At 38.4% G+C, this 14000-nt stretch overlaps 1 protein-coding gene across 1 annotated transcript in view; it reads right to left on the reverse strand.

Annotated features, from left to right (window-relative positions):
* Nucleotides 1-10467: 10467 nt before the first annotated feature.
* The window catches only part of LOC101852225 (protein C10), a 6238-nt gene continuing 2705 nt past the window's right edge, over nt 10468-14000 (reverse strand). The window contains exons 2-3 of the mRNA XM_005091850.3: nt 11620-11796; nt 10468-10686 (exon numbers count right to left, since the gene is read on the reverse strand). Coding sequence (XP_005091907.1) covers nt 10538-10686; nt 11620-11796 — 326 coding nt within the window. The 3' untranslated portion in view covers nt 10468-10537. The remainder of the gene's footprint in view (nt 10687-11619; nt 11797-14000) is intronic.

Raw genomic sequence — 14000 nt, forward strand, 5'->3', positions numbered from 1 at the left:
CAAGTAGGTTAACTCTGTTCGTAAAGGGTGCGCATTTGCGAAGAGGGCGCGACCGTATTTCGAGGACACTTTTTTAATTGGCTCAAAGAGAGGAGTGGATCCTCTTGTTGTGTAGACTCTTTGCCGTTTCAGAACAGTAACCTAGAATTGAGAGGTGTGGGCTTAGAGTTCATGGAAAATAGTTAGAAAAAAAGATCTGAATATACCTTACCATTGTTCACTGTCAATAAACATTTTGGCTCAGAAGTAGCCCCTCTCATATTATCTGGTTGCTAACCAATTATTTCAACGAAATATATCAAGCCCTGGTTTCTTTTTTGCGTAACTTTTGATAGACGAGTTTGTTTTTACAGTTGCTTTTCAAATTTTCAGTTTTTGTTTGGCAGCAATTTGTTAACTTTAGGGCATTTGTTAATGTTTGTTCTCTCACTTGTTAACTGTTTAAGTTTAAAGTCATTGTCTTTTTGACATTTGTCAATTCCATTATTTGTTCACTTTTTTGAGGCTGTGATTTATTCACTTTTTATGGGCACTGATCTAGTTGTTTTGTCCGAGTTGAAGTTTTAAAAAATCAGTTTATCATATTGACTGGATTGATCATTGTGCCTTCCCCAAAGGTGGTTACCATTGGTATTTGACATGAGGGGACAGCAATGGGAAGATATTTTGTCTTTTGCAAACGACAGTGAATTTTATTACCTTAGATATTTGATTTCCTTCATTAAAAGAGCTGTCCAGTGTCACTGCTTTTCAACAAGAGTTAGAAACAGCTGCAAAAACTGTCTAACGTCTCACATTTTCAGATGTAGAGAAAGTCAAATTTTAGACTCTTTGAGCAATTTCTTTAACCTAAAAAAACCAAAACCCCAGCTTAACAAAAGAAAACCCTGTTGTCCTGCAAATTTCGGTTTAAGCAGACTCCTCTGTACTGCATATCATTTTTCTATCTTACTTCCTTTTCAAAAGGATCTCTCACTCAGTATTGAGCCTGCTGTATGGTGTGACAGTTTTTGAGAGAAATTTAGAGGAAGTGCACATTCTAAAGGCTATGACTATGATTCAAAGTATTCAAGTTTGTGATTGTGCCGAAGATTGTTTTTCCATGGCAGTTTTAACATTTTTGTATTTGATTGTAATACAATTTAGATTTTCGTTATTTCCACTTGTTGGAAACAATGCTTGTTGTGGAGACTAAATTGTTTGGTATTTAAGATTTGTGATTTGCAATTGCTCAAAATAAATTGGTTACATAATAAAACAATGGTGACGATGTTTTTAGTCGAACTCCAGCTTTAAATTATGTACCTTACCGGTAACAAATGTACAAAAATATGTGAACTTCATGGTGCTTTTTAATGCAGAGATCACATACTATGAAAGGGATGAAAAAACTGTTTTTAAATGCTGTTTTTCAATTGACTAAGATTAATTGATAGATAATAGAACATTGCTGAAAATTGTTTCATCTATACTTCATAACAAGTATGTTAAAAATGAGTGAATGAAAATAAAATGTGAGGCATCGTGGTGAAATCAGGCGCTCGTCAAAATAATGAAATCGAAGAAACTAGCATTTTTCTGCCCGTTTTGCAATATTTATCGAATTTTTGTTGTTTGACTCAATACCTTTAACTTTAAGGTCCATTTAAAAACACATTTCTGTGCGTATTTTACTGAAAAATAAATTTAAGGCACAAAAATGTAAATTTGAAATTTCTAAGGACTCTCAAGCTTTGGAAGTTGCCAAACTGTGGCAGCCATTTTCTCTCTAATGTTACCCCTGAAACCAGGCGACCCCCAACTCCTTCAATTGCAAATATCTCGACTTATATTCCAGGTAGATGGGTATTTTTTTCATTAAAGAACGACAAATAAATATAAGCTTTAAGGTTATACCAATAACTCCATATGTCAAAATATTGATGAGCGCCTGATTCCTCCGCGTCGCGACACAAATAGCTCTCCCCTTTTGTTAGGAGACCAGCCGTGCGTTCAAATGTGATCTACGCTCACATCCTGGTTTACTGCCCCAGTTACATCACCAGCAGGCTTTGTTAATGCATGAAAAAAAAAATCTATTTCAGGATATTGATTGCTCATTTAAACTGCCATTTCCAACTGCCTGAGTTGTTTGGTCCTTGACAAACTAATGTAAATTTGCACCACAACAGGTGCACACTACACACAGAGTTCAACACCTGCAAGTTTGCTTTTGCTACAGGCAGGAAAGCCAAGGTTTGGTTTGGGACTAAAGGAAATAACTCGTTAAAATATAGTCCTGAAAGAATCAGTTCCCTTGACATGGGACTGTTAAAACCCTGTTACTGTTACACACCTAAACCTGCTATACCACCTACTTCATGTTTGGCCCAATGTTGGCGGTACTGTATATCCGGTTTTGACTGCAGATTGCCAACTGTGTACCGTTAAGGATTATACTATTACTGTTTCTTAACAATTTAGCAGATATTTGCTCTTTTGAGTACTGTGATTTTTACAAATTGCATTTATATTTAGATTTGTTACGAATTCTGAATAAAAAATTGTTTAATCTGAAGGCAAGGCTGTTGGCTTTTGAGAAGTTTCTGTTATTTGATCACTTTGTGTTTAGTATTTGTCTCTCTCTCTTTCTCTCTCTCTCTAACACACACACACTCACACAACCTTATATTCATGTGTGAAAATGATTGTAATGATAGTAAATGTTTTATCTTCGAAAGCAGTCCATTTGTCCAAATTTTGATTTTGAGAATTTTCTATTTTTACACTTTCTCAAAGTTCTATCAAAGATGTTCCTTTCATCATCACCAAAACGCCGTTTAATGCTACAGTCAAGGCTTAAAATGTTCTTGCTGTTCTTGATAAAAGCAACACAACAAAAACTAGGGTTTTTTTGTTTTTGGTGTAGAAGGTACCAAAAAGCTTGCATCTGCGTTTGTCGTGGCCGCGATTTTTGGCATTTTTTGGTCCACGAATCGCGGACGCGATTTTTTCAACAAAAAACCACTGCTGGGAAGAAAAATTAATTTTAAAACAACAACAACAACAAAAAACGGGGAATAATATTCGTGAAAAAAAAAAGAAACCGAACCTCTTTACTTTAAGAAAGAAAGTTTATTTTCCCTTTCGATTCACTTCGCCTCTGTGAGAAATCTTCCACTTTATAAGACTTGTTAACACAACGTTGATTGTAATTTTCAAGTGAAGAACATGAGTAGGCTACATTAATACTATTTATATTGCCGTTTCTCTTTCATATTTCCCTCTTTGTAGTGTTTTATTTTGTTGGTGTGTTAATTTTTTCCCTCGTTGTTCTGATGTGTTGTTTTTCCATTTTTTTATATTTATATAGCGTAATGTTGTTCCTACCTTTTTTTAAAAAATGTGTTATGCTAGAGCATGTCGCCACCAAAACCGAATGCTGACTCTGGCAGGCCCCTTGTGTGTGATTCCATGATCTACATGTTAGATCCTGTACTTTCTTCTTGAATTACACGCCTTTAGGGTTAAAACGGCCAATCTATGGATGGGTTGACACATGCCCTTATTTGTTAATTTTTGTGGTAATTTATTAATTTGCTGTTCTAATTTTGATTTTATTCTGTTGTGAAACCTTTTTTTCACGTTTTTACACTCTGTGTGGCTACAAATGGTATTCTGGATGCTTGAAACAGAACACAAGAATTTCTGGTGTTTTAGATGAAGTTATCTCTATCAACATATTGCTTTGCTACGTTGTCACAGAGAGTTGAAAGCTTGAAAATTAATGGCAACTTTTTTGGCAACTTTTGGACAAAAAAATGGCAACAAACGCAGATGCTAGAAAAAGGACTTGAATGCTTATAACTCCAATGCTATGCCCTTTCAACACAATTTTGATCACTGAGGGGGAAGATTGCTTCAAACTTACTTTTTGAGGTCAACCTGTGATGAACTTAGTAGAGGAATACAACACCCCAGCAGACGGACGGAAACACTCAATAAATATAAAAGACTTTCCTATGTGGAATAAAACTCACTTCTACAGCATGCGATAGCAAAGAACCCAATTTTGATTTTTAATTTAAATTTACGAAAACAGGTAAAGACTTTTGACAAAGGATAACACGGATAGCTCGAATTCGACGGGACTGACCTTAGTAGTTCGAGGGATCAATAGTTCGAGGGATATCTTACAAAGCTAAAGAAGAAAAAAAAAAAGGACCGCAGGCACAGGTCGACGGATGCGTGATTTCGAGTCTTCTGCGTTGGACCTATCCGTGTTATACTGTACTTTGACATTGCTTGCCAGGGCCAACCCAAAGTGATTTGAAAAGCAGCATCCCAGCAGTAAGATGAAGAAACTAAATTTTTTTAATGTTCCCACAGAGGAATTGAACTCATATCTTTTTAGTGCAAGGGGAAGAGCGCAGCCTTTATACCACAGACACCATCGGTGAGCTTGAGTTTTCTCCAGCTCAACATTCATCTCAGATATCGAAGAAATATGGGCGGGACCTGAGAACACCAGCAATAATCAATGAATTCAATGTTTCTGACTGCACAGCTGCTTATTTCAATGGGAGATGAGATGCTTACTACTATCTAGAATGATGCTTACTGGAGTAATGAAGCTCTGCACTGCACTTTCTGAAAGTGACACCCTGATCACAGTAGCTTCACAGGACCAAAGAATTTCAAGGTTCCCACTCATCAAGGAGAAAACATTTTCTGGTTTTGTCCCGGATTTCCCTTGGATTTTGTAAGGTAAAATCCCTGGGGGTTTTAAATCCTCTCGCGGTAACAGGAATTTCAAGTTGAAACGGCTTTGTATTAAACAAAGTTTAAATCTTTACAGTGTTGATAATCCAGCATACTACTTCGCGCAAGTGCTAAATTTCACTTGTAAGGGAAACTTTCGAGAACCGTTTGACATTGTTCCAGCTTTGAATAGAGTGACTGATTGTAAATGTTTTCAAAATCGACATAATTTTGATGACTTAGGGCTGGTTTGAGCCCGACTCTCAGAGCAAAACCAGACTGAGCAGGATACAACATGTACATCATGGCAGAAAGATGGAGATGCCTGATTAATATTTACCACTCACATCTTTTAAGTGAAAGACAAAAAGCTTAACCAGTCTACCACAGCAGATGTTTTTTTTTTCCTGTTGCAAACATCAACACCTTTTAACTGTCACAAAAAAGATACTGCAAAGGGAATTATTCAAACATTCAGAAATAACCTATTTTAAGATTTGTTGCAATTTCAGTCACAATATGAACATTGACCTTTCGATCCAGACTTTGATATTACGCATGAAATTTCACAAATTATTACAAAGAGAATGATGATATTTTATTCATTTATTTTGCTTTTCATTTTGGACAATATCTAAAACATTCCATCCAGCTCAATACGTAAATGCATTAAACATTTTTGCATTTTTTGCGCAAGTATAAAAAGACAGCACATGTATTCATTACAAGTAATACATTATATCTACATGTATGTACAAAAAAGGACCAAAAAATTACATGAAATGAACAAAAAACAAGGCATAAAGTAAAGTAGGCCTACAATAATAAGACAAAAGAACAAATGAAATATGAGACACCAAATGAGCATTTCTTTGCGATTGGAAATAAATTAATGATTCTACAATTTAGAAAAGAATATAAAAGTTGCTGTAAATATTGTGCTTTGAACTTTGTACCGTTGAGCTGATGGACCCACACAACAACAGCAAAAACAATGATAACATTATGTTGCTCTATCTTACCACAAAGCACAAGTAACTGATGCAACATGCTCGATTTTTCCACAATGTCATGTTGATGAAGCTATGCCCTAAAATGGTAGGTTCCATTGCCAGCCAATAGAAGATTCATGTAAAAAGAGTAAATGACGTATTTGAATAATTAAAACAACAGCAGAACCGAAAAAAGACGTAAAAAAAACAAACATCTTGAGATTCTTTTTCTGCCCAACCTCTATCAAGTGAGGCTACGTACTCGCACTACCAACTTTCATTCATTATAAAGCAGCAGACACACTTATAGTAGTACAACTAGTCGGATAAATTAAGGGAAAAATATCAGACTGGCCAGTTCACATACATGATATCCCTGTCACCACATTTGTGCACAAAACCGAGGGATGCTTTACATCTGCCTTCAAAAACAACATTACAGAGGCTCAGTCGGAAATCTAAACACATGGATGGTGAGACTTTATTTTCCAGGCTGCTGAGATAAATGTAAAGACATTTAGAATTGAGGAAAAAATCGTTGGTATCAATAGTGAGGAACAAGTCATCTACAACTCATGTGATAATGTGTTGCTGACTTTAGTCAACGACGAGAACATCAATCTGAGATTTCAGCTTGCTATGTATGGAACAGGTTGCAATGATAGGAAAGGTAAAAGGTTTTTGGCAGCAATGTGCGCGCCTCCACTTGTTTCATGTATTAGGGCTTCAGTTTTCAAAGAGGGGATTAGAGAAGCCATTAAGTCCACTGCAGCTGAATCAAGGGAGGCAGCAGCAAATAAAGTGAAGTCAGCTGAGGGAGAGCTTATTACAGTTGGATGTGATGGATCGTGGCAGAGAAAAGGTTTCTCTGGTAAGAACGGAGTTGCAATCTGTCTATTAGAAGTAAAGTACCAACTAAGGTCTGTCGAATCATTGCGATTTATGCTGTAAGGCTAGGTCAAAGAAGTTGTTTGCAGATCTAGATCTAGAAATAAAGAAAATTTATCAAGCTCAACATTGCATGAAAAATCACCATGGACCCGCAGGAAGCACGGAGCTGGCTGGCATAAAGTGCATAAGGTCAGAGGAGAGGAATGAATTGAAATATACTGAGTACATATATACTTAGAAGATGGAGATTCAAAAAGCTACAAGTGTGTTTCTGAGGCAACGTCGAAATAGAGCAACTCAAATGTTGTGGCCACGTGCAACAGAGGCTGGAAAAGACATTGCCAGATAATGTGTCCCAATGTTAGAACAACTTTGATCAGAATGGGAATAAGAAAGTGAAAGGAATTGTTCGTGCAGGCAAATCGACAATGGCTGCAATCAAGAGAGTTCAGGGACACTGCGGTGGTGCAATCAGGAAAACTGTCGGTGATCTAGAAATCTAAGAAAAGATCAGCTGTACGGGCAATTTATTACAATAGAAAAAGAGAGCATAATCAATGTGGAGAATGGTATGATAGAACTAATAATAAGAACAGGCTGCCAGATTTTGTGATGCAAGAGATGAAGAGCGTCTTTGAGGACTTGCTGGATGACCACCTGCTTAGAAAGTATTTACATGGTGGGACGCAAAAGTCAAATGCGGTTTTTCATCATCTAGTGAGGGATGGGTGCCCAAAAACAACTTTTGTTGGAAGAGATAGGTTAGAGCAGTTAATGATGTAGCAATTGTGTTTAATAATGGAGACATTGGCAGATGTGAAACATTCAGAAAGTAGGGACTATCAGTTGGGAGACTTCAGATCACAGCTTTTCAAACTTTAGACGTTTTATGAATGCAGGAAGACTGTCTCCAGCATCATCCAAACAACAACAAACCAAGGGTAGTATTGCTGCTCCCCAGAAAGAAAGTGGAGATGAAGCATATGTAGTTGGGGGATTCTTATGTAAGTTAAACCATCATTTTCCCCAACTTGTTTCAGTTTTACTGGGCGATTTTCTTGGTTTTTTTCAATTTTCATGCAAAAACATCAGGACCAATAGGAAAACTGAGAGGACAAAGACCTTGTATTTTACTTTTTGTCTCAAGGATGTGATACATTTTTCCCGCTGGAGAGACTTGGAGGGTCTTCAGCATTAGTAAAAAAATGTCTTAGCTCTACATGTGAACCTGTCCAACCTGGAAAAACCTTGAATGTCTTCTGTGATCAAACAACAGAAGCACTTAAGACATCAGAGCATTCAACCTCAGGTTGGAAATCCACTGCAGCTTTTATTGAAAGTATCACAAAATAGAGGACATTAAGTAACTGCCAGAGTATGTCCCAGGCCACTTGATTTAACGACCCTGGTAAAGCTGTTGTAGATTATAGTAGATAGTCTAGATGGAAAAAGTGGAGGATATGCTCTGTTGCTTGACTGGGCGGAGAACAAGTTTTTTCCCAAACCCAAGAGAACAGCCAGGGAACATACAATACATTAGCCAGATGCAGCCCTGACTTGATCATGTCGTGGTTTTGCAGATGTCTCAAACAGGAGTTATTTCATGAGCTGTAATATTTGTTTGTGTCAGCTAAAACTAAAATCAACCAGATATTCTGAGAGGGGATATAAGCACAATAAAAAAAATATATAGGTATTGTGGGTTTTGAAGAATATTTTGTTCTGGCAGTCACTGGAAATATGGTCAAAATAGTGTGGCACAGGGTGCTTTTGGCCAGCTCTGGAAAGAGTTAATCTACTCATGCTGCACACACAGCCGTTAAGTCTGAGCAATCCACCGAACAGACGTCACAGCATGTGGGCACTTGGAGCAGAGTGAAAACTCACCATTAACCTCGGCTGCTCAGTGCTCAAATCACGGGATTGTTTACTTAACTACATTAGTGCATGTGGAGTGAGAATCTAAATTAATTACGTTTTTTTTTTGGTGACTTCCTTTCTTTCATCACAGCAACTCGAAGAAGTCAAAGGTGCAGCTTAGCTTTGGAATTCTTAATCATTTCACCAAATAACTTTAATAATTGGATGTACCCTTGTAAGTTTTGAGCTTGAATTCGTTTTGTGTCAATGATTTGTTTGCACTATGAGGGACAGGCAGTCATTCTAACACACTTTCACCACTCTACAAAAGGTCGAGCTTCAGCTCTACTCCCATTTTAATAGAGAGGCAAGGAGAGGAGCTTTGTACTATAATAATGAGAATCCGAAGGAAAGAACTCATCATGCCTTAGGTTTGCTCCCTAAAGATAGCCAAAAGATTTCAAGAGGACGAGTACTGGGAGAAGGAAGGACTTCAGTTCATCCAACCAAAAGCAGTCATCAACCCATGTGAAGACTCATCTGACTCGCTGACAGAATACAGATAGGCCAATACTTAGACTGCTAACTTCTTACCACATTTTGTTCTATTTTTTGTACACCCTTAATCTTAAAAGGGGCATACAGCGGGAACGGACTTGTGCTTTGCCCTGAAAAATTACTTCTGAGGAGTGATGTTAACTGCACATGTCAGTTTAAGAGAAGCGGTTGTATTTGGCAAAAAACAAATGAGCTCATGTAAATGAACATTCTATATTTAATAATGACTTTTTATTATTAAATTTGTTTTTATTAAACGGGATGAATAAATTACTGCATGCATCCCCTGTCATTTACTTAACATCTGTCATTCCACCGATTTGTTTTTTTCCGATGGTAGTCATTCCTAAGAAATGCCTGACTGCCTATTTCAGTCATTCTCTAAAAATGACTAAAATTTTTAGGCATTCCTGGAAAAGCCTGATCAAAACAGGAATTGCTTGGGAAAGACTGAATTTTCAGGTATTTCCTGAGAATGACTAGTTTCTGGGTTTGACTGTAACATATGTATGATGAGCTGAAACAATTTTGGGTAGTTGATAACCAATAGAAGCCAAAACAAATGACATAAATATTTCACCCTTCTTTCTTTGTTTTTTTAACTGAATGTAAGGTCAATTGCAAACATGCAGACATGATATTGCTTTTCATATATGCATTTCAATTGTTTCCTTATCTCTTCAATGCACATGATAACAGATGATGTGAGAACTAATCTTTTGTCCTGTCACAATAAAAAAAAATTCTGCTAAATTAGAGTCTAATCATTTTCTCTTATTCGTTCTGATTCAACAGCAGTCCTGCTTGTTTCCAGCCTGGGAAGAACATCAGCATCAATGAGGCAATGATCACTTTTTATGAACGACTTCAGTTCAAGCATTACATCAAGGGAAAGCCCAACCCATGGGGCATAAATGTTTGATGTGCGGTGGATGTGTCAATGGATTCCTGTCCAGATTGTCTGCCTACACTGGGAACACTGACACCCCAATGCCTCATGGACTAGGACACCACATCATTAGGAAACTCAGGGAGCCCTACCGAGACAGGAATAACCACTTTTTTTGTGGCATTTATTTTCTCTTCTGTTCAGCTTGCCGGTGACCTACTGCAGGGTAAGACATACTGTCCGCTCCAACTGTAAAGGCTGGCCTGCAGATTTCAAACCTGCTGCAACAAAGCGTATGAAAGAGGTGGATATTCAGTTCAGGCAAAGTGGTAACATCCTTGCAACTGACTGGAAAGACAAGAGGCATGCCTCTATACCCCCCCCCCCCCCCACACACACATACACACACATATATACACTCTCCCACCACTATCTTCTTTGCCTCTACCTGTAACATTGAAACCTCCCCTCCCCAGATATGACACATTTTGCGCGAACCCACACTACACCGGCAACAAAGTAAGAACCCTGAAAAGATTATTTTTTTAACGATAAAATCAATGTTTAGATGATGGCAAAGTCCACTGTACAAATATACCGGTGACCACTAGCTGGACTGGCCACTAAGGATAGGTGCCACTGGGTGAGGCACACTGACCGGGGGCAGCAGGAAATTCCTCAGCTGACTGTTGAGTTGTCTCACTTCTTGATCTTGTTCTTCGTAGCCCCGAACGGCTTTGGTGAACTGAACCAGACCTGAAGAGAACAAAAAGAGTTTGATAAAATTGAATATTACATATATTTAAAAGATGATAGATATAAGCGACACTGAGACTGAGAGAGAAGTAGAGAGAGGGAGAGAGAAGGATATAGAGAGAGAGACAGAGAGAGAGACAGACAGAGAGTGAGAGAGAGAGAAAGAGAGAAAGATGGGGGGGGGGGGAGCGACCGAGAGAGAGAGAGGAGGAGAGAGAGGGGGAGAGAGAGAGAGAGAGGGATAGAGAGTGAGAGAGAGGGAAAGAGAGAAAGAGACCATAAAAATGAATAGCAAGTACGATTAAATCATGAAATTAAAAACAAAACTGAAACTACTAAAAGCTTAAAAGCTGTCTTTTAAAATGAAGCTCTCCAGTCAATTACAACAATACACAGGAATTTCGTACTTTCTTTGAAACAGCCGACAAAATTCCTCCCTGAAAGATATCTTTGCATGGCAACAAATCATGCCCTTCAGCATACATAACAGTGGATGTAAATCATACCCTCGGAAGAAAAGACGATCACAGTACCATGCTAAATTACTTTAAATTTGTCCTGACCGCTGAAAGAGGCCACACTTCTAGCAAGAGAACTTAAAAACTATTGGTCAGCTCCAGATAATGCAAACAAAATGATATATATATATATATATATATATATATATATTAATGATGTCCCCACAGTCGCAGAGTGAAATGTGAAGGACACATGATGATCCAGTTCTAAAGAAAAGGAGGCTAACCTGTGAAAAATGCCGGATCCAGAAAAGTGAATTCATAGATCAAATACTCCAGGCCTTTCTAAACACACAGTAGTATATCAGACAAGTCAGGGCACTAATCAAATAGCCATGACAACAAACTAGACCAATTATATGATATTATAATAATCTGAATACTACTGGTAGAAATCTTAATGAAGACAAAGTACCTTCTCCGTCCGGAAGAAAGCCGTATCTCTGCACCACCTGTATCTGCATCTGCGTGGCCGCTGGGAACACAGTCTGCATACTCTTGAGCATGTCATTGCCAGCGGCGCTTCTAACTTCCTCCAGTTTGGTCACATTCTCTGGCTGGCTGAATGTTTCCAGGATCTCGCGCAAGGCAGCTAAAAATACAAGGAAGCAAAGTTTACATAAAAAGCACAATATATGCGCAATTTATCTTTTGCATAAGTCAAACCTCTGTAAACTCCTTATCTCTGGCAAGCCACCCCCAGCGGCTCACAGGCAGAACTGTTGTGCTGGTAAGCAGAGGCTACATTCTTTAACGATGACGTCAACCCCAAAAATTACTTTTCGGCAACTGCCAAAAACTGGTATTTTTTTACATTCATTAGATGAAAAACTTTCGAGTGACGTTTTTGTCCTTTTTAGATTTAGTACCCAAAAACAAGGAACCCCGCCGTAGTGGGTTTACCCACTTCAGAGATAAAGGAAGTGCAAAAAAATCAAAAGAGCCTGCAATCACAATAACCTCAAAGTACAATCCCACGTATTTCTCAAGTACCTCAATCCTCTAGAAGAAATGAGTGATGAAAACTGCACCTAATTTTTAAATTTATAAATACAGTCAGGCATGGACAATCAAACATGTCAAGGATAATTGGCAATGTGTCCGGGTAAACCGATAAAACGAAAAAGTATAGATATTGAAGAACAAAATCAAGGGAAGCAACTCTTACAGTACAATGATCAGGAAATACCAAAGAGGTTATAAATTTTACCAGAGTCCGTAAGGTGTCACAAGACTAGATATGGAAACTTTTGAGTTTGTTGGCAGCCATGTTCGAGTTGGCGAAGAAGTTTGTTTACATGTGAGCGGGCGAGTCAGTGCTCTTATTAAGGAAGGTATTTTATTAGATCTCTGGATTCGAATGTTGTGTTTTCATCCACTGAGATTCTCTTAAAAGTGCAAGCATGAGAAACCTTCAGTCCCTTTCTGGACTAACGTCTTACAGCCTTAGATAGAGACTTTCTCTACAGTAAATTCATTATACTAGCAAATGTCTGATTGGTCTGGAAGTGGAAGACTGAAGAAAACGAGACCACTGAGAAAGGATGGTGCAACACTTCTACAGGTGTTTATCAGTGCACTCAAAGCCTCCAAAGGTACCCCTCTTTCTTTTCACCGGTAAGAATAAGACTGATAAGAATTTAGACAGATAAGATCCAGATCTATATAGTCTAGATATTTTGAAGAAAATATTCGAAAAGATTAGGAGCCTGGTCTGATCAAAGCCTACAGGCTTTCAGTTGATTAATTTAATATCAGATCTAACCGAGGCAATTAACCGAGGCAATTTTGCCTCGCCTTTTGTGTTTTTAAAATTACTTAGACACCTACATCTCTAGATCTACTTACAAAATCCAAGCTAGATCTACTTAATCACTTGATCTTGTCATCCAGTTGGTTCTCCCCTGGGTTGAGCATCAGTGTAATAACTTTAACCAAGCCTAAATAGATCTAGGTCCTAAAAGGAAACGGATAACTCGGAGTGTCTACGTACACGGTAACCGGGCGCATAGCCTCAGGGTCTACGTACACGGTAACCGGGCACGTAGTCTCAGTATCTGCGTACACGGTAACCGGAAGGTCCAAGAGATAGTTCACTCAGCCAAAAATAGTGTCACTTTTATTGTTTTTCACACAAGTAGAGTAGGCCTAACTCTGTTCGCAAAGTTCGCGCTTTTTCGAAGAGGGCGTACTAGGGTCAACCGCTCAATAGTCCAGCATGATACCCACTAGCCTAAATGTCATAACAGAGCGTCCAGTGAGCCTTTACTTTCGCTATTGTTACCACCCAGAAATTTGTAGTTAAATGTCTGATAACGCAACAATTATTGTAACATGCAGGTTCGGCATTACAAACGTGGTGTCGCCATGAAAACAAATCAATATTTGTCACTGTGTCGTCACTTATGGGGGCAACATAAAGAAAAGAAAGTTATACAAGCGTCTTGTTGGGCTCGCCATTGTGACCGGTCAATGAACCAGCGCGCATTCTGAGCGCTTCGAAGTAGGCCTACAGGACTCACGAATGGGAGGGATTATTGATTTTTTTAAAAGACGCACTCGGTGATAGGGGGAGGCTGAACGCAACACCAGAGGACAAAAAAAACTTAAACTGGAAGCAAATATTATGTTTAAGGGGGGGGGCTACACCTGGAGGCTATCTCGCTTATTACATGACCGAATTTTACCAAATTTCACACATATAACAAGCATAGTAAGGAGTCTTAAAATCCGCAATCAAATTTGAGAAAAAAGTTTCATTTCCATGGATACGCCGCCATATTGGATTTCACTGAC

This window comes from Aplysia californica, unplaced genomic scaffold (genome assembly GCF_000002075.1).
Source record: "Aplysia californica isolate F4 #8 unplaced genomic scaffold, AplCal3.0 scaffold00036, whole genome shotgun sequence".
NCBI lineage: Eukaryota > Metazoa > Mollusca > Gastropoda > Aplysiida > Aplysiidae > Aplysia > Aplysia californica.